The sequence below is a fragment of the Ambystoma mexicanum genome, chromosome 4p (genome assembly GCF_040938575.1).
Source record: "Ambystoma mexicanum isolate Mex_15411 chromosome 4p, UKY_AmexF1_1, whole genome shotgun sequence".
Classification (NCBI taxonomy): Eukaryota; Metazoa; Chordata; class Amphibia; order Caudata; family Ambystomatidae; genus Ambystoma; species Ambystoma mexicanum.
Genome location: NC_090927.1, coordinates 1186081814 through 1186102982, shown reverse-complemented (window position 1 = coordinate 1186102982; position 21169 = coordinate 1186081814). Strand labels below are relative to the sequence as shown.

At 42.9% G+C, this 21169-nt stretch overlaps 1 protein-coding gene across 6 annotated transcripts in view; it reads right to left on the bottom strand.

Annotated features, from left to right (window-relative positions):
• STXBP5 (syntaxin binding protein 5) overlaps positions 1-11106 on the bottom strand; it is a 2430573-nt gene extending 2419467 nt beyond the window's left edge. For 4 of the 6 annotated variants that reach the window (XM_069606829.1, XM_069606831.1, XM_069606832.1 and 1 more), the window contains exons 1-2: positions 10889-11105; positions 4001-4098 (exon numbers count right to left, since the gene is read on the bottom strand). In XM_069606829.1, coding sequence (XP_069462930.1) covers positions 4001-4098; positions 10889-11029 — 239 coding nt within the window. In that variant the 5' untranslated portion in view covers positions 11030-11105. Of the gene's footprint in view, positions 1-4000; positions 4099-10888 lie in introns of all 6 variants that reach the window. The other 2 variants (XM_069606830.1, XM_069606833.1) reach the window with 2 other exon arrangements.
• Positions 11107-21169: the final 10063 nt, after the last annotated feature.

The window sequence follows — 21169 nt, the reverse complement described above, 5'->3', positions numbered from 1 at the left end:
TGGGCTCTCACCCGACCAAAAAAAAAATTTAAAAAAAAGAAAATCGGTGTTTCCACCGACGAGGGCACAAAAGGTTGAGAGCTATGTGCCTTTCAACCTTTTAAGTTGATAGGACCAATGAAATCAGATTTTGAAAGGTGAGAGCCCACTGAAATAGATGGGCAAGTAAAGGGGGCTGCTGCGGGTATGAACTGACTCCATGGTGGGACGACAACTGCCAAAGATATACGAGAGGGGAGGCATGTAATAATACACCAGAACTTGATGCAACCCTCACAACGTATATTAGACAATAATGTCTTCTGTTATTACAGCGCTCTGAGACCTATGGGTGTGTACCGCTATATAAGAAATACATTATCATTATAACAGCATCGAAAAACAAGCATACAGCAAATAGGAAGTAGATGAAGAAACAGCTTATTGGATGCCTACACGACCATCAATCTGGATTCCGAGCATCTAGAAACTGCTCTTCTGAACTACTGTGAAGAATTGCTTGCATCTCTTGACACTAACTCTTCCTCAGTTCTCATAATACTTGATCTTTCCTCTGCATTTGATACAGTCAACCATTCCATCCTCATTAAGAGCTCTATGACACTACTGGTATCTCAGAGCTGGCATTGGACTGACTGACCTTCTTCCTCACTGACCGTCCCTCCCAAGTCATCGTGGGCTCTTTCTTTTCATACAAGTCATTTATAATGCGCCTGTACACAAGTGTTTCTAGCAGCGACAAGACAAGGGAGGGAAGACTGAGGGAGGACAAAACAAATGATCTTACTAGGCCTTGTCTCATTCAGATCGTGCAAGTGTGAGACCGAGAAGTGCAAGTGCAAGGGGTGGTGCAAGGGAGAGTGGGGGAACAGGGCAGCTATTCTCCGAGTAGTGCAGCCAATGCAGCGCAGCTCTGGGTGGTGCAAGGAGAACAAGGGAGTGCAGGGTTACAGTTACAGCCCCTTAGTGCGTGGTCCTCTCCCACCTCCATCTCCACCTGTGGCTTTCCCAAGGGCTCTAACCTCTCACCCAGGCTTTTTAACATCTACCTCGCTCCACTTGCTCACCTTATCTCCACTTTCTCCCCTCACTTCCACTGCTACCCAGATGACACCCAACTTTTCTTCAAACTTCCCTCTGATCCTCCCCCTTCCTCTACCATTCCTGACTGCCTATCTGCTATTCAGTCCTGTTGTGCCTCCAATGATATCTTCCTCAAAGCCAGTAAGACCAAGATCCTTCCTATTGGGACTCCCACTCCCTCTTTCCTCCCTTCACTCTGGCCAACCTCTATGGGTTCTCCCCCTTCTCCTGCATCTGAAGCCAGAAACCTTGGAGTCATCTTCGACTAATCTCCCCCCTCTTTCCTGCCTCACATCTTGAATCTTCCCAAGAAAGCCCATTTTCAACTCCACCGGCTCAGAGGTATCCTTCCTTTCCTCACTTTTTCCCAGAAGCTCAACGTCTCTAGAGCTCTGGTACTCTCTAGGCTGGATTATTGCAACAGCCTCTTCCTCAATCTACTCTTTTCCTCTCTCCGCCCCCCCACCAGGTTGTCCATAATAGGGCTGCAAGACTTATCCTTGTCCTCAAGCCCAGGGACCGTATCTCTGCAGGTCGAAAATCCCTCCACCCACTGGCTCCCAGTTGCTGCTAGAATCAAAACCAAATTCCTCTGCATCATCCATAAGGCTGTCTGGGGGCGAAGACCAATTTTTCTACAACTTGCCCTCACCAAATAACTGCCTTTCAGATCCTTACACTCCTACGGCTCCAACTCTCTGCGTGTAAGGCGTTTTTCTAATCAGCCAGCTTGTGGCAGATCTCTCTCTTTGGCTGGCTCCCTCCTCTGGAACAGACTCCTCCCTCCTCACAGTCTTGAGCCGGCTCTCTGCAAATTCCAGCAGCTCCTCAAAACCTCTTCACCTCCTGCTTCACCCCTCTCACCACCATGAGAACACTACACAGTCGCTCGATTGGTGGCCTGGGACTTTGTGTGTCCCGGCCTTCCGCCCAATCGCTTACAGCCTTCTGCACCAGCCCCACACTTGCCTTCAGACACCCACTAGCTTGTGCTCTCACAGGTATGCACTATTAACGGCAGGTGATCACCTGTACCAAGTGATCTCTGCCAGACACTTACTGCTGCACACAACTGACTCCTCTGCACTTCCCTCTGTGTAACTCCTAACACTTAATGCCTTCCCTGTCCCTCTCTCTCCCCCTGCACTTGCACGTTCTGAATGCTCACAAGACCTAGTAGAACCACCCCTTTCCTGTTCATCTGTTTACTCTTTGCACCTTTTTTGCCCCATGTTCTTTCCCCTTTGCCCTGGTGGGTGCTTGGAAACACAAATGCTTGATGTATAAGCGCCTTACAAATGCTCAATAAAATAAATCAAGATACTCATAATAAGCAACAAGCTACCAATGGTCTGCGCTCAACCAATTGTGCTCAAAAGCAAAGATACGTACATTTTGTGCAGAAAATCTGCAAAACACTTTATAGCGAAAGTGGTCAACTATTTATAAGCCAAATGTCATCGAAAGAAGCTTCAGAACAATACTTGGAGCACATGATGTTCATTTTATGTCGATATCGAAATAATAGTCTACAACCTCGAACCTCAATTATCAGAATCCAATTATGGTTTAAAGCAGCCATGCCTCTAAAACATGTTTCTAAACAATGGACAACTGAAATAATGACACTCGGTTACAGGGTTTGATGGCACACCTAGAAATAAAAAAACACGCTAAAGAGCAAACACAGATGTTTGGGATCGAGGTGGCATCTACCCTCGTCCTATAGCCCTTTTGTCTGCACATTTTCGTTTGTTTTAAATAAAGAGAACCACACTCGAAATGTTATGCAGTTAACGCTCCTTACCACAGTGATTTTCAAGTACACACTTAAGTGGGACTACAGTGCATGACTTCAAAATGCAGGTTTGAATGTATGCCGCTAGATTCAATGGCAGCTCCTGCATTTGATCCAGAGGGCTATGCTGGCCAGGATAAACGCAAACATCGAGGATCATGGTCATAAAGTAGGGCAGTGAAAATAATTTGTTCAAAAGCACAAGGGAGATTTCAGCCCTTAAATCTTTCTAAGTTCTTTCAGTTTAACTCCTTCCCCCCAAACAGCTTTAAAGTGCATATCATCTTTTAAGTCAATAAGAAGCATAACAAAAGTACAAAAGACGTGTCAGGTTAAATTTAAAAGAACATTTTACAATGTATGCACATTGGAAAATAGAAGAAAAAAACAGTAACACACCAACAGCCCTTGATCTCTTAGGGTGCAAAGTTAAAAAGGACACATTCAACAGTATGGGTTTTTGCGTCAAACTCTACAGTGTTTAACAAATATAACACAGCTACAGCTTAATGCCAATAAAACAAACAAGCAAAGATAGAGTACTTATACAAAAGCAAAAGACACTATTTCACTATAAGATAATCTACAGACTAACCCGACCAATCCATTGTAGGATTGCTCCCAACACCAATACAAATAAGCACGTATAATACAAATAAGCAAGTATCCCTATGGAAGGAAAAGTGTAGGTCAACTCCTGGTTCTTGGAAGGTGACTTTTGCTCTCCCTTGCCGACCTTAAGAGGGGAATATTGAAGCATTTCTGGCAGTGCTGCAGCAAAGAAAGATCTTAAGTGCTTAGTTTTCCATTTCAGCCACTTATAGCTCATAAGGCCATTATAATAACTCTTCATTCTGTTTTAGATGTCCCAATACATCCTCAACGATTGATAGTAATGAAGGACTCTGGGAGCAGGAGACTTGGGTGGGGCCTATGGATTTCACATAGATCAGCATTAGAAGAGAAGTATCCACAAACACAACAGTGGAAAGCAACAACATTATCACCCCGGACCTCTCTACCCAATATCCACAGTACACTCCTTGGTGAGTTAGAGCGATGAGCCAAAGTTTTTATACACTGAAAAGGTGATTGCCATTTGTACAAATAAAAGGATACAGTCTCAAGGCGCCAGTCTGAGTTCCAATTGCCAAGATCTTCTGTACAGGATCGAACGCCAAGGCTGAAGGCTGATAGGGGAATCCATGACGTACCGTCTATCCATGAATATAAGTAACCAAAAAAAGGCGTGACAGAGAAAGAAATTGGGAAAATGAATTAATGATCTACTTAAATTATGTACACTAATCAGATTATACACTGCAAACGGTTAATCCATCCAAATTAACAGTCTGTACGAATAAATGTTTCTGCTGTACTTCACCTCTTGTGCTCTGAATACGAAGAACAGCATGTGAAGAATCATGTTTTACTTTAAAATGCTCGATTCATCGGAAGGGCCGTTGGTGAGCATACATGCCATTAGCAAATGCGTTCAATGTACACCAAAATTTTGTGTTGGTACCAGTGTGCTCAAAATACTACTTTCAAAAAGGTTTCTGGTACTTTTACTGACCAATAGCATTTTAGGGCTCCACGCCCTACATAACTTTTGAAATGATGCTGACAATACAGCATATCTTGCAAAGTACCATTCAGTCACATGTCAGTAAGCAGTAGTCAACCTACTTTGCCAGAGATTTTACAGAACAATTGGAACATCCTTTGCACCACCATTTTCTGAGGAGACTCACCCCCGACCCCATTTTCAAACATGATCAGTTGACATTAGGAAGTCTAGGACTGAAAGGCAGCGGGGCTCAGAATAGAGTCCCCTGGAATATTACATAAATATGGTTACATCAGGCTTAACAACCCAGTTTACACTCAGGGGTATTTAAAATGTTTTGCAAGCCGGGCCGGAGTATAAAGTTGGATAGCCATTTCTACCATGGATTCTGGCTCTGCCTACATTTTTAAAAAAAGAATGGATTTACACAGGCCTCTAAATGTGCACTCGTCACTGGATGGTAATAATTGACTCTTGGCGAATAAAAATGGGTTTGCTGTTCGCAGGCGTATAAGTGAGGGGAGAATGGCTTTATGCCTGGCTAGAAGCCTGTAACTGAAATTTTCGTACTGGTGTAATACCAATAAATTCCCACGTAATCCACTTGTTTATGAGCACCTAATCCAAGAGGTTAAAAGACGTTTATCACTTCATACTGTAAACGATGCAAATTGCACCGAGGGGACACAAAAGCACGGAGTGCAAAGGTAGGTGGCCCTCTGCATGCAATTTAAACCTCTGGGAAATGTGCCCCAGTAAATATGGTACCTGGAGGGGATCTATTCGATCACCGCATGCCCGTAAATACAGCAGTCTGAAATTCTGAATGCAAAAATGCAGGTGTGCAGTGATCACATATATATCTGTGCCACAATCCCGGCCTTGCAAGTGAGGGGGGACACCCCTGCAACCCCACTACTCTGGTATACCACACAAGGTGAGCAGGGAACACCCTAGCAACCCCTGATGCTATATAACGGGGGTTCAGCATTTTCGTCTACTCAAATGTGCAATAAACGTACATTCGGTATTGGGTAGCGGGAGGGTTCTGTGTTTTGGTACGATACCCCAGGAAGACAAGAGTTTAGATTCTCTGCATAACTGCAAAGGAAGATATTCCCCGATTATTGCCCTTCCATCCAAATAGAACTCTAAGAAATGCCAGCTCCAAGTCGATTTGTCAACAGTCTTTTAAATACAGGGGTAGATCATGGGATGTCTAGAGCCCTAGACTTTTGGTTTTACTCTCAAGCCCAATCAGTTGTGGTTTTGGAAACTGTTAAAAAACAGAGCTATTTAAAATAGATGCATGGATTCCTAAGACAAAGGGATGGAACGGCCACTTTTCCCCTTGAAAATAGCCAAATACTCCCAAAAAACAGAAAACAGACACAGGAGTCTCCCCCTACCCCGGGCTTTCATCCACCCACCTCCACTGATATGTTTGGACCAGAAGTGCACTTACTGCACAGGAGGAAATTCTACTATTATCAGTGCCGGATCTGAAGAGGTAAATCTGCATCTTTTAATGCGTGTGAATAGCTAGGTGCAAATAAATATTTATTACAAAACATTTCTCTTTTATAGTTCAAACTTATTTTTACTTGCTTATTAAATAATCTCATTAGGAATGTGACTTGCTTGTTTACGCCCTAAAAAAAATTATTTCATTCATAACTTTTTCAAAAAAATAAGAAGTAAAACATGCCCACCAAAATCTTATCTGGAGTACGGGATGCATGAAAAAAGGACCCAAGGAGGATAGTGATTAGAATACAGTCTTCCTCACATTCGGTTGTACTCTTACTCTCCTCATGTATCACTGTCTTTGTATAATTTTATCTGGATCTCCAGCACTCTGAAGTGACCATTGCGTGACATGCTTTAGCGCTCAAAATAAATAAACATATAAAATGCACAGAACTAGAAAAGGGATTATGGGCTCTCTCACTGGAGTGAAATAGTGAATGCAGCAGGAAAACGGAGAAAATAGAGAAACAATTATCACACTTATTGTGGACAGTGATCTACAAAGATCAGCATTTTAATTGAATGAACTACCAATGTAGGCATTTCTAATAAATGTAACATTTAAAATGTCAACAGTTTTGTGCAGCACCGTGTTGATGATGCTATTTTCAGCTGAGCTAGAATGATACAATAAGCACAACCATAAATGATACCTTTTGAGAACCATGAAATTAAATGATCTATTTGGACTACATTTTGGGAACGTTATAGTGGTAAAACAATTAACCATCGATTTCATATTCTGGAAACTGGTGGCCTTTGACTCGGGTCTGCAGGCTGTATATGATTCTCAGACGGTACTCAACAGCAGCCATCATTGTGTCAATTGCGTCAGAGCCATAGCCGTGCAAGGGGAGTTCCATGCCAAGTATTTGAATGCCCCTACATATGGCTTTGCAAGAATGAAAAAAGCCACTTGTCCGAATAGCAGGTGCCCCTTCCTACACGTCCCATATCAGATCATAAAGGCAAGTTTAGCTGCTGAGAACCAGAAAGCTGATAACGTGAATGGTGAATGCTGAGTGCACAGTTTTTGTACAGGTGTAATGGAAAGCTCTCAGAAAGGAGGTGCCTATGTCATATGGGTTGGCCCAGCAGCATTACCTCGAACTTCAATGGTCCTGTAAAGCCATGCCCCCAATATGTACCGTTAGGAAGGCCATTATTAATGTAGTAGACTAAACGTAGTATAATCTTTTTTAAAGGAAGGTCATTGTGTAAAACCCTGAGGTTTCTGAGCTTAAGCCAAATCTTTAGGGTACAGAATAACATGCTTCTTTCGACATTTCTGCACAGCTGTATGGAAATAAACCTGTTCTCTGCTACTCGACTCCCTGTTGGGTTATTTGAAGATGTGCTGCAGGTTTCTACAATACACACACTTGATACATAATCTGACATTGGTGCCATGAAAAAAAACAAGCCATCTTAAATTCATACTATAAATATCTATACTACACTGGAAAATACATTTCACTACAAATCCCAGGCCAGTGTAAAGAGAAGGAATCCAGCATGGGCTTTCCCTAAACTCTCTCTAAGGACTGCTAGTCGTTAGAACATGGTTAATGAAGCAGTTGACTCAATTCACCTTTTGCAACTGCTATACTACATCAGTGTATGGATTCAAATAATGTGATAATGGCATGATGATTTCCCCGGCTATTCATCCATACAGTGTCAGTGGTTGCACTATGTAAACCATAAATAAAAATAAAAATATAGAGACTCAAATTAAGCAAAAGTTAAATGAGGTGTTAAGTAAAAACCTCCATAAGCACGGACTGTGATTTTTGAGGGAAGATGTACCCTGTATAGATAGATACCCCAAGAACAGTATTGATAGCCCATCACATAATAGTTGAACGATAAGAAAACGAATTACACATCAGTTCAGTCTAAGCATCATCAGTAACAATGAAAAATGTTCCCCCAAATGACACTAGTGATACCAACACACTGACAGTTTCATAAGAGGTTCATGTGTTATGATTTGTGGGAATTGTCTATTTAGTTTCCAAACAAGAACCCTATAGCCCAATGTCCAAAAATGAAGCATTACACAAACAATGGATGCAGGGACTCCTCCTGAAAGGAACACACTCTACTATCCAGATACATTCAGCTTGTAAACAATCTGCAAGCGCCTAAAAATATGCACCCCAGGAGAAAGAGGCTTAACAAAATAGTGTAAACATGTGCAAATGAAAATGGCTCCTCTATGGGGGAAGTGGGGGGGGGGGGTAATTGGACTAAGTCAAATGGTTATAAAACAAGGTGGAGTCAGATATGGTCTATAGGGGGTGAATAAAGTAGTGCCATAAGAAGCATTATTTAAAAGCAGGCAAGTACGCAGGCCAACTATTTTGCCAGATTTACCCCACTACACAATGAGTACGTATACCCAATGTATTAAGTGATTTGTCAGTGGTGTCTTGACCGAATAAATTAGGTTGCTAATGCCCTGGAGCAAGGTTGTTTGACGACACCCTTTAAGTTTAAAACATGTTGCAGAATTGCTGCAAGAATTACAATCTGTTGAGTGGCCCACACCTAGAATATAGGCCATCCTCTATACAACAGTAATGCATGCAGAGGACTGCTCGCATCTCCCAGACACTAGCTGGACTACAATCGCTGATGAACGAGTTAGAACATTACTCTAAAACGTCAATAAACATCTTGAAAGATCGAAGGGTAAATTCAAGATGCCTTTTTGGATCTTCAACTGATAAGTAGATGGAAGTGAGTAGACTGGAGTTGGGCCACTGGAGCCTTCATTAATAGGCTCAATAACAAGTCTTACTTCCCATAAAACTGTAAATCAGTCTCATAGGAATATGGCTTGTATAAAGTAACTGCTTCAGGTTATTAAGGAAAAACTTCAATTTACTACGAAAGTGTACTGACAAGCATGCTCTGCTGAGAATTAGAGGTTAACTGATATTTGCATACTGAACATCAGCCAATTGCATGTAAAATATATGTATTGGTCCAGTCCACAACTATATTAACCAAACCAAATAAACGACTTTTAATGGGCCTTGCTGTGAGCTTATCCAGTTCCATTTATACGTGCTGTCCTTCAGTCAATCTGGTCTTCTTTCAAGCGTAGATATAAGTCATGTAATCGACCTACAGTGTCGACGTGAAACCATTGAGGAAGAATCATTTGTGGATGGTCTCTGTCTGCTACTCGTATGAAGGTGCATGCATACTCTACTGCAGACAACGAGTAGAGGGCGGGTTTACTTGTGGGAGAGCTTGGACCTTGGATCACGAGCAACAGAAGACGTTGTCATTGCTTTATTACAGTAACATTGTTGAAATAATTGCTTAGGGACCAGAGTAAGGATGTCAGCCTTGATGCAAAAATAACGTGTACTGATTTCTGTAGATAAGATTTCCAACATGATCATGAATAAAATTCATCCGTTTATGTTTTAGAGTGATGGTTAGAATGACAAAGCTAATTAAATAACACTTCTTCACTGGGTTAAGGTACCGTGCAATCCGAAAAGGGACAGCAAATGTAATCAGGTTTCTGCACTGGACTAAAACAACTTTAGAATGTGCATCTAAAACAAACATGACATTTAAAAACTATTTTGTATGCATTGGCATTTACAGTTTATAAGAAAACGCGTTCATACCTATAGATATTACAAATGAAAGCATTAGACCAAACCATATTCATTACATCCATATATCACAAAAAGGTATTTGTCTATCTCAGAAATTCATCACTGGCCAACCCTTCCTATGTACTGCTTCTTCACACCAAAAGGGAAGAGCAAGTGTTGAAACCAGCAGAGGTATGGTATTGAAAACAGGAAGGGGTAAGCAACTCCCTCTAGACACGCACCCTTGAAAAGCAGACACGCAGTCTGACACGGGTCCTGCAGGACGATCCCAACCGAGCAATCTCTGGGTGATTGGAAGACCTTGGGTTGCCATCGTGTGTCATCGATCAGCAGGAAGCTGGATATTACCTCCTGCCTCCAGATGCACTACTCACAGCTCCCGCGGCAGCGAGTGCAGCGGGCCTGTGTGTGCGGGGGAGGAGTGATACACGACCATAACCCTCCTACCCGCCAGGAGCCGTATTCCCAGCAGGTGGACCCGTGCAGAGCGCTCCTCGGCGATGACATCCCCGGGGGCTGGGGCCGGTCCACTGCATTCGCCTGTCAGAAGCAGAGAGGCGCAACCCCGGGAGGGCTTAAAGGCACCCTTTCGATGTTTTGTCATCAGCGGTGAGAAAGGGGAAAATTAAACGGGGTAGCGAGAGGTGAACTAAAAACCCAAACAGAGACAGGCCACCTACACTATTCACGGTGTAAACGGTTCAGCGCTCGACCAGGAAACACAGGAAGTTGAAAGGGCAGAAGCAAACAGTATGCGAAAGACTGAATAAAAAAAATACAAGACATCTGTAACTGCATTACACACACAATGTACACTTGTCGCGCCAACAAATACCTCGTCTTTATACGGGTGAGCGGCATGCAAACGCGATAATAAAATGTATGCATACGTGTGCACGTGTATGCTAGGTAATGTGTAAAGGTAAATGCGCGTGTGCATACACACATACAAACAAATTGAATATATTGAGAAAAATGCAGATGGGTTGTATTACAGTGGTGCAACATTATTTTAACACGTGTACGTCGCCTCCAAGGAAATAACCGGTTGAAAAATCATAAACAATGTAATATATATATATATATATAAAAAAAATGCATGTGCGGCGCGCCTCATGCCCGGCTGCACACATGTTCCCTGATGTGCAGCTCACTGACAGCCTGTAATGTCACGGTGGAGGTCGGGCTTGGGGTGTTGTAAAGGGGGCGTGTTGCAAGTGCTGAAGGCAGGTGTTCCTCCCGCCCCTGGGGCTGCGGCCTCACCTTGCAGAGCTGGAAATGCTCAGAGTGCAGGCTCTCGGGGATGTCCGCATCTCTGTTCCCAGGCTGTGCGGCGCCGGAGGACGACGAGGAGGAGGCGGCGGTCAGGCCGTCTAAAACCTTTCTGATGTTAAATTTCTTCATGGCGCCGCTGCAGCCACCTCTCTAGGGCCGTGATTCGCCGCTGCCCCCCTCCCCTGCTGCTGCCCGTGGCCCCCCCTTATCCCCCGGGCTACCGCCGGTGCTGTTACTGCTACTGTCACGGTAGTGACCAGTTCCCATCACAGGAAACTGGCTCGCGAAGATCCTTGGGTCACGTGACAGGCACGTCAACCCTGGGACCGGCGCAAGCGCTTTGCACAGGCAGGTGGTCCGCCCACCATTTTTGACAGCCCGCGTTCCGATTGGCTGCTTGCTTCAGACAGCTGAGCTGTGCGGTCCCTTCAGATTACGTTGGCGCGAAGGAGGAAAAAGGGAACGCAGCGGCAGAGGGAGGCAGCGGGAATCCTTCGCTTCTGTCAACGCTAGTGCAAGAAACTGCATCCCCACCAAGACCGAAGCTATCAGGCGAAGAGCCTCCTACTTTGGTACACGGCTACCTCTCGGCGAGAGAAGTGTGGAGGAGTGTTTGTGATTCTGATGGGAGGCGTTTGGGGGATGAAGACGTAGGAGCAGAGTATTGACTTCATCTCGCAGAGGTCTTTAAATGATACTAATTTGTGGCCTTGTGTTGAATCGTAGTGGTAAAATAAGTGTACCGAGTCGCACGTGTGTTTTATGGGTCTTTACTGCGTTGACATAGAAGGGAAGTAAATATACAGGAAACAATTGAGTACATTGGTAAAGGAAGACATCCCCCGGTCCCTCCTCCATTCCTATTCTTCTTCAGGTACCAACTGAACACAGTGGAACCAGCAGCACGCTCCACTAGTGATATTCCATCCCAACATTCTAAATGCAACATTAGCATACAAACCACACACAGACAGCAAGACTAAGACATAACACCTTGCAAGGTCCATACTTGCTGTGAGCTTCCAAGATATTCATACATCACAATTATTCAAACCAGTGTTTCAGTTAAAGAGCCCCCCTCCCCAAAGGCCCAATCTATTGCTATGTTGATAAGTTAAACGTCCTCGGGGGCCCAAGATGCAAATCTTAGGAAAGCCACAGGGTAGCGAGGGGTGGACTGAATAAGTTAAGAAGTAGGTTGAATGACGTGTGGAGGGCCCAGGTAAGTACCCAACATGTAACTAGCGTAGGGGTGGACTATGACACCGTTTTTTTTTCATGAGACGCGTCTCGTGGTCTCCCAAACGTATAGTAAGGAAGGACCCGAGACCTAACCAGCCATCTTCGTTTGCTCTGCCACTGCAGTCAGACAACACCTTTGCAATCTAGAGGTTACCAGCTGCAAGGAGCAAACTTAACACTTCACAGTGTGCATAGTCGCCTATTTGTGAGGTTCACGGTGGGAACAAATATTACCCCCTGCCACCGTGAATATGAGTCGAGCTCGACCAATTGCATTGCTGAAAAGATTTTTTAGCACATTTTATAGAAGGATCAGTCAGCTGACCAAACCTTTTCATTCTTCCAAGAGAATGTGCCACGCGGAAAAAGTGTAAAACTATGTTCTTTATTTTCATTTTATTTGACACACCAAAACTTTTTTTTTGTATAATACTTTTTAGTTCTTCATCTGCTCAGCATCAAAGCTCTTTTATTTACAAGCCAACCACTCCCTATTGCACACCAGATTGCACCTCAGTTTAACTTGGCACCTTGATTAGGAAAGCATGGCTCATTGTATGTCACCATGCAGATAGTAGTCCATGGCAAGTCAATGCCATTATAACTCTGCAGCAATGTTTTGTGCACTGCATAAGTTGCCACGCTGTTGGTTAATGGCGTCTGTGTGGTGCTGCTCTATGTATTATCACATATATCTGTTTTTGTATGATGTGTCCCATGTTGATACACAAAACTTTCTAGTGTGCTATTGTATGTGCCACTGACGTGTATGCCATACTGTGCCCACACGCAAACACATCAATCAAAGAAGTTGCCTCAAGTTGTACATCCAGTAGGCCAAACGCCCTTTCTACACTGCTACACTACTACACCATGATTTTCATTAGCTGCAGGCACACAGCACTAATGAGAGATGCTAATACCAGCTCTGTTAGATAAAGTATGGGCCTGCTCTTTTTGCAGATATAACCCATGAGGCCTGCGTGATGGCGAGGAGGTAGTGTCTGAGGAAGGGTGGATTCTACCATGCATTGGAAGCCGTTTTTAAAAACGCTTTGTCAGCTTATTACTGGAAAGGCTAAAGTTTGTAAGGGGTAAATCTTTCTGTGCATTGTTTATTGGGTGTCTCATGACGGGTATCCTTTCCTATCTATAGATATAATTCCCTAAAGATGTGTCTGTATTGGGGCCTGGGCATGTTCACACTGAGATCATCCAGCATGTTCACACTGAGACCCAGTGCTCGTCATCTAAAATTCTCCAGAAACAAGAAGCAAAAGAGCCCTTGTACACCATTTGAGTGGCTGATGTTGCAGCCACTTTATCATCCCATCCAAAAACGTAAGCTGTCTGCATGAGTATTCATGGTTCATGGTTACATTTTAATGTTTGGGTGTGTTTTGTGAGCAGTGATGTGAGCACCAAGGCTTGTGACTGTTATGTATTTAGAGATTCATACATACAACCCTTTTATCACAGACTTGTTTCATATAGAGATCACTGATCACTGTTGTGATTTAATGAAAAGCAGACAGGAACTCTAATTTGTGCTATTTGTCCCCTTTCTCACTCTCATAGCGATATTATAGTACCAAGTTGTGTACCAGGCTGTCCATCTTGGAATGATTACCCTGTATGGTTAGTCTGGTATTTCCCCTTGCGAAATACCAGTGAAGTGGTACAAACAGAACGCCTGCAACGCAGTGGGCCAGTTGTCAGTGGACCCTCAGACCCCGGCAGACTGGTTACACTGCAGTTTGCTAGTACAGACAGTTTGAAACTGTATTTAGCCAAGGTCTTCCCTAAGAGCAGGTGACCGATTTACTTGGGCAGCAACACATGTTTCACTTTTGATTTCTTCTGTACAGTACTTGAATTACAATGTAATGAAACCAGCTTCATTTGTGTAGGTATGATTTATTGATATTGAGGAGAGGTTTTGTCGCGTAACACAGAGGTGTAGTTTGGGAGTGACGTGTGCCAGAGAGAGAAGGGGTTTTGGTGTGCTTTCTAGTGTTTCGCTGTAGGCACCAAGTTGGCTAAGAAACTGCTCTGCTCTCCATACATGCCAACATGCCCCATTCAATTTGGGAAATGTGACTCTACTTCGGGTTTTAACTTTGCATTGTGAAACTTGTAGTTCTGGATTGTACCCATTATAAACCCAGTACTGTAATTGTCAAAATGCAACGTTAAAACGAAGCACTCCCGATTGGAATACATCATTTTGGCCCGAATGCTTGTCTTCCAGTCTTAGTTCACTTCATAGCTGGCAAACGGCCTGCAATGCTTATGTTGATCCTCAACTGAAAGGTAATTTTAAGCGAACCATGCAGCATCACTTTAAAACGGAGAATAAGAACTCACTGCTTGATGATTTCCTGTGTTGAAAAAGCGGTTTTGGTCTAATAAAATAACTTACTCTAAAGTTGTAGCTTGGTGTCCTTCACACAAGGTTCTTGGCCCTTCTATCTCATGCCCCCTGCCTATCGATTGTAAATTCTTCATACAATTCTGACCTAGCCCAGTTCTTTCCAATAATGTAACACTTTGTACTATTTGCTGCTGAAGCTTTATTTGTTCGTAGCTTGTGTACCTTGGACAATTGGATGCATCCCCTTCATAGGCAGAAGTAAATGTTTGCAAGCAAATAGCTGTTGTGTGTCAGAAAATGAATGGCCGAATATAAATGTTTTGAAGCTTGTGACATGGACAAACTACATCCTATGTTTCCCACGTACACACTTGTTTGTCAAAAACATGCAGAAATGGGGCACTTTAATAATGTTCTGTAAGTGCAGGCTTTTTGGCACATGGAATTTTGCAATCCTGGGTATGTTATGAACTCTGGACTAATATTACCAGACTTAAATATGACTTGAGCCCAAAGCCAGGATTTTCCGATGAGTGTTTCGCTCCTGATTTGTGACAACTTTTTGTAAACTCTCCTGTGGGCTGTATTCTGACAAGACACTTACCCCATCCTTGAAAAGTCTGTTTGAAGTTTCCTATTGGTTGTATTATGTAGAAGACATAATCCCCTCTGAAGATTCTTTTTGGTAAAGTCACCGGCATTTAGTTCCCTTCTGACTAAGCAAGGGTGTTCAAACCTCCCCAAGTCCGATAGGTGTAGATACACCAGAACGGGTTTTATTCTTTGCTTTCTGGAATTTTGTCGTATTTATTTTGTTATTTAGAAATTAAGTACTATGGCTTCCAAAATGAAAAAGAAAATACCAGGACTGGATGGGTGCCATCAGATTGACAGGCAATAGGTGACAGCTTTGCATACATGTGCAGCTACTTGTTATACATAATGTGAATAAGAGTTAGCCTCACAAAAGATTATACTTTTTGTACTAAACAAGCAGATATTTTTTGGTGGGTTTATTAGTGCCCTCAAAAATATATTAAACATCAAAGAGAAAGTATGAAAAATAATGGCATCTCAGTTCAGGCCCTGCCTGAGGAGTTGGCATGGCACTTTGTACCCTGGTATGTCTCATGACAACTCTCTAAGCAGACGGCAGCAAATATTCAAAGACTTCCACTTCCTCCCCAAAATGTTTTACCACCTTTCAATGTGGATCCAGTAAAGGAGGAATGCTTCTCCTCTGCTCTATATTCCACTGGAGGTTGGGGTGGGGTTGTAAGCTCTGCCCAGAAGTATCAGTGGAGGGTAGTTTGTGTGTGTTAAATGTTATGATGATTCTAACTTGGGAAGATGGTGGCTTTGCTGTATGGTAAATTGTTAGTGGGTTTTCTGTGAGCTCATTAATGTTGAGTAAATGTTCTCCTTTAAACTGGAGGTTGTTCAGGTCATTTATCATTTACATTGTAACAATCAATGGACTTAGGTTTGATGCTGAAAACAATTTAAATATCTTGTTCACAAACTGGGTGTGAAGGGCTAGCATGTCTCAGTGACGTTTGTAGTAGTGAGTATCCAGGCCTGCAGACAAGGCTCGTACCAGGCCTTTCTACACATGAAAGGGCATTGCAAAGGTCAGGTTACTTTACATAAACCAGAACGCTTTTATTGATTTTTGTTTTTATTTTTTTTTTATTTTCTCTACATCGATGTAAATTCATGCTATGGTGAAAAGCCTCTGAAACAGAATTTATTTCTCTGAAGCCTTTTGAAAAAATAAACTGCACACTGTGATAAAAGGAATGGTTTCTTTCCATTCAGCTTCTGCTCTGTTTTGTGTAGATGCTCATGCAGCTAACGGGAGCACTGTGCATATTCCTTTTCCTAGCATTTTAGGATTGTATAATTAATAATATGGAAAACTGAGTTGCAGTTGTCAATTAGTCTTTCATAACAAATTATGCTTATTTTCCCAATGAAAGTAAACCAGTATTGCACAATTGTATTTTTCAGAGTTCCTGTGATGTGCACATAATCATGTGGAGGCAGATCATTTTGTATACTTACATTTTTATTTACACTCTAATTATAAAAACAGTGTGTAAAATGATGGGTATGCATGGTCTAGTTTACATCCAGTCAAGGGGTTACATTACTATAAATGGTTAGTGGCAGCATAGTCTTTGTCAAGAGTGAGTGATTGTCATTACACCAAGAACAAGTGTTATAGCCTCTAAAATCTTCATGACTACAATTAAAAACTTGACTCTCCAGGAAGTGCAAGCACTGTTAAAAAAAAATAAAAATGAAAGTTACATTTGCAATTTAAATAGAAACTCAGAACAACCTGTCCCTGTGATAATCCAGATAGCATTTAACTTTATGTAGCGCTTCATACATGGTTCATCCAACATCTATAGACTGTGATTATTATACTTCAGTCCATACACAATTTACCAACCTCTAAAGAATGTTAGCCAATAAGATAACTCAGCCAGTTGAGCGCTCATTGCTGCAATCTTTGCATGATCTGTAGGTTGCAGGTTTGAATCCCGGCAAGGCAAATTCTGCCTTTCATGCTTTCGAGGTCAAGAAAGGAGTACTGACTTTGGTTTGGTGATAATTGTGATAAATAGGTTCCATGTACAGTGCTTTACCAAAAGCGCTATATAAATAACCATTTGACCATGAGATTAGGTATAGAGTTTAGCATGGAGTCCTTGCCTCTCTGCACTGTTGTATCATAACATTGGCATACCAATAGATAGTAATAGCTCCAGGAAATTAGGACTTTCATTGAAGGAATAGTGCGCTCAAAAATATTATTGTCCAGAGGGTTCGGCATGTGTTTTTAAGCATACGTTGATCGATCATACAAACGTTTCCTATGCACCTTACCCTAGTTTTCCTATTTTTTGTTTTTACACATGCAAAATCAGGCAGCTCGGTGTGGCCATCTCGTGTTAATCTTATACGTTGCTGCATCGCCCTAAGGTGAACTGCCCTGGCGGCACTAAATCATATCCCCCGCCCCTGAGGCTGACATCACTAAACCTAGTGATAACCTCCACCTATCTCCATGATGTTACTGGGCAGCGTAGCCAAACGCGCCCAGTCATTGCCTACATGTTAACGTAGGTTGACGCAGAACCCAGAATTTCAAAACACATCTCTGAACACAGTGCGTCGCAATTTTGAATATAAAACTATACTTTTAAAGGAAATAGCAAAACTCTACAATTTGTAATGTACTTTTATTTCACAATAAATGCTCCGAGAACATCTGGTGATTGCCATATTCTAGCAAATGGGTAATTTCTTTCTTTGTCCTCGATCCACAAAGGTTTATCGTGAGAAGCGCATTGGACACACCGTGAATCACAAGGCTTGGGCATCAGCTTGGCGCCAGGCCACCGTAAACAATGTCAGGTTTCTCCTTATCGCAGGTACCGCATAAGGGCATATTGGCCCTTGCCGATCCTCTCAAAAAAAGTGCCATGGTGATCCAGCAATTTGTGTATCTGCAGCTGCCTGTTAAAAAACCTGTCAGTTGGTATCTGGAATCGATGACGGTCGCAGAAAGGCAGGATGTAGCTGTTTGAAAAACATAACAGAAATGTGTCTCAGTAGCCAAACTATTTTACGATTTATCATTTTACCCATTCATTCTGGACAGTGTGAAAACTAATGATGAACACAGATGTGAAACGATGGGAACACAGAGAAAACAACGTGGAAAGTAGTCTACAATTTGCTTCAGAGGTTAGTGCTATGGAGTATGTTCAGCTCGGAATGTGATGGTGAAGCTGACGCTACACTTCGAAGAACACCTAGACAGCATTTTACTAAATATTAGTGTAGAATTTGGCGATTGTGGAACCTGGGGGAACCCAGTTGTGGACTACATGCATTTCGGTGCTGGACTGGCCATGTGCCCAGGACAAAGACAAGTACACAAACAGGTTATGATATGATATGATATGATAAGGCATTTGTAACGCGCCTATACACAAGTGTTTCAAGGCGCGAAGAGGCAGGGAGGGGGGAACAAGGGGAAGACAGACAACGATCCTACTAGGCCAGGTGTCATTCAGACCGCGCAAGTGCAGGGGTAGGGGGAAGGGAAAAAGTGCAAGGGGGAGGCGGGGGGGAGTGCAGTACAAATAAGTAGAATAGAAATAAAATACAATAAAAGTTGTATTTGCGTGTCGTTGCAATATGCCACAAAGAACAAACCAGTACAATTTAAGCCAGCAATAACGGTTGGCTAATGATACGTTCACTCGTTGCTCTATAAAATCGTCTACAGTTAAACGTACATAATATTCAGCATTTCCATTCTCTCGGCGTAACGCAGAGACTCGGTTCAGATCAATGAATTTTCATAAAATTAAATGACATGTTCCTTTTGTCCATTTTTGGAATGGTGTACCCTATCGTATTTGATGGTATTACACCCCTTCCTTCATTCATTCCTTTCGGAATCCTCCCTTTCTCCCAAAGTCGAAAAATAATTGAACCTTATACTGTGTACGATGCGTGGGTTTGCTCAGCTCAAAAGCAAAAATCAAAGCCGCTGACCTTCACTCCAAATGCGAGCAAATAGCCCTTCAGACCATAGTGGCATAAGACATATTTTTGAAAAACAAATGAATTGTTTGCTGCCATCCACCAATGCCACACGAAATGTCTAGTAATTTACTTTTTTTAATGAAAACAGTTAGTTAGTTTACTTCCAAAAGCCTTATTTGTAATGTTCCTCAGGAGAACTTCGCACTCTCTCGGTAACTCCCACAGCCAGCCCACACCACCTGTCGGCTCAGCCCGTCTCCTGTTCACGCAGCAAATCAAGTAAACATTTTTCGCAAGGTGCGAGTCTCGAGCCCTGACAAAATGTGCTAGTACGAGAATGTCTGAGCAAGCCCTGCTGCAACCCCCTCCTGCCCGGCTGTGGTCCCCTGAACCCATGACCCCAGTTCTCCTTGAATGCATCTGGTTTCCAGGCCCTAACCCCACACCATCTCAACCTCACCCCCCATACACGTATTCTGTATTGGTCATATATTCTAGTAACTCTGACACCTACACCCGCTGCATTTGAAATCATAAGACTCTGAGGGCTGTAAATCAAAGATCGGCCACTGTGATAAGACATCCTATAGTGAAGGCGCTCACTCCCCACATTGATCTACACACTTATCCTAGATATGCATTAAGTAATGATCATCACTATACCTTTTAAGTATATATTAGAGGCCTAAAAACTGCACATGTGTGTTTGTACTATCCCACTTTGGGTCACTAGCGAGGTGAAGGGTATGGGGGTCTTGCCCCTGAGGTAACCTGCAGGGGTCGGGATTGATAGCTGACAGGTCTGGCCCATCGGAGCGAGAAAGGGGGTGGAGTGACACATGTTAGTTTAGGACAGAATATACTGTATCTATTAGAAGGCACTCTGGGGTGGTCAGCAAGGAAGGTTCACACTTCTGGTACATCAAAAGAATAGCTATGGAGGGGCACAAGGTTGAACAAGCAGTCATTTTCCAGCAGCGTGGGTGAGAGGTGCAGGCGCACATTTGTTGAGATGGAGGAACAACTACAAGTCATGGTTTGGCCCTATCACACACAGGACAGTGATCTCAGAGGAAGAATGAAATTAATGTATTCTTTGTTCGCAACATCTTGTCTCAGCACATCCGCGAGAAAGGGATTTGGGAGGCACAGGCGCAGGAGGAAAAAGGTGGGGGCTGTCAGTGTTCGCTGTGTGTAGCGCTGCTGAGTGGGAGGGGACATTTTGCAATGCCGGAATGCGTCCTAGTCCAAAGTTGGAGTTGAGGGTACACAAAATGGAGACCAAGTGTGTCTAGCAATAGCCCCACCTCTGCTCATGTCAGGGCCTTCTTCCCCATGGCTGCAGAAGGGCAAAGGAGGCGTCCCCCACGAGTGCAAGAACAAGGTGTCACTTTCGTGTAGAATGTATGGGGTGTTGGGGATAAACCAACCCACTCCTTCCTTATATGAGCAACGACCCCCAACACATGCTCCCATGAAAATATAGGTCAGAGTGCAGCTATTTCTCACCAATAACCCCCTTTGATGTGCTGTTCTGCTTACAGTCAGTAGTTCTTGCGTGCCGATTATCTTATCTAGCCTAGATCTCATTCCTTTTGTGGGACGCGTAGTTATTCAGCTATTTGGGCAAGTATCTGGTAAGGCAACTGCAGAACCCCAAAGTTGCTTTCATGCTGTTATCCATCTGACCCTCCCACGATCAGTGAAGTTCACACAATAGCTCGACGAAGGTATGGTATTCTCAAAAAGGCACTTTTTGAAAAGAAAATTGACTAGAGGATAGATTTCAACAGACAAATTAGACGCTTTATTTGAACACTTTATATAAACATTGTTGAACAAAGAAATAGATGGTAATCATTTGAACCGGGAAGTGAACTGTTCCACAAGCTCTGCTTTAGGGGGACAGGGCACGTTTGCAATGTTTTGTGGCAATGTATGTTTCCTTAGAACAAAATTGTACGCGTTTACATGAGTATGTATGTCCAAGACAGTCGTAATAAGATCTTTCACAAAATCGAATTCCATTTCCTGGTATATTTGCTTGACCACCCATTTTCTGCTTCTTTTCGTAAAGGCCATTG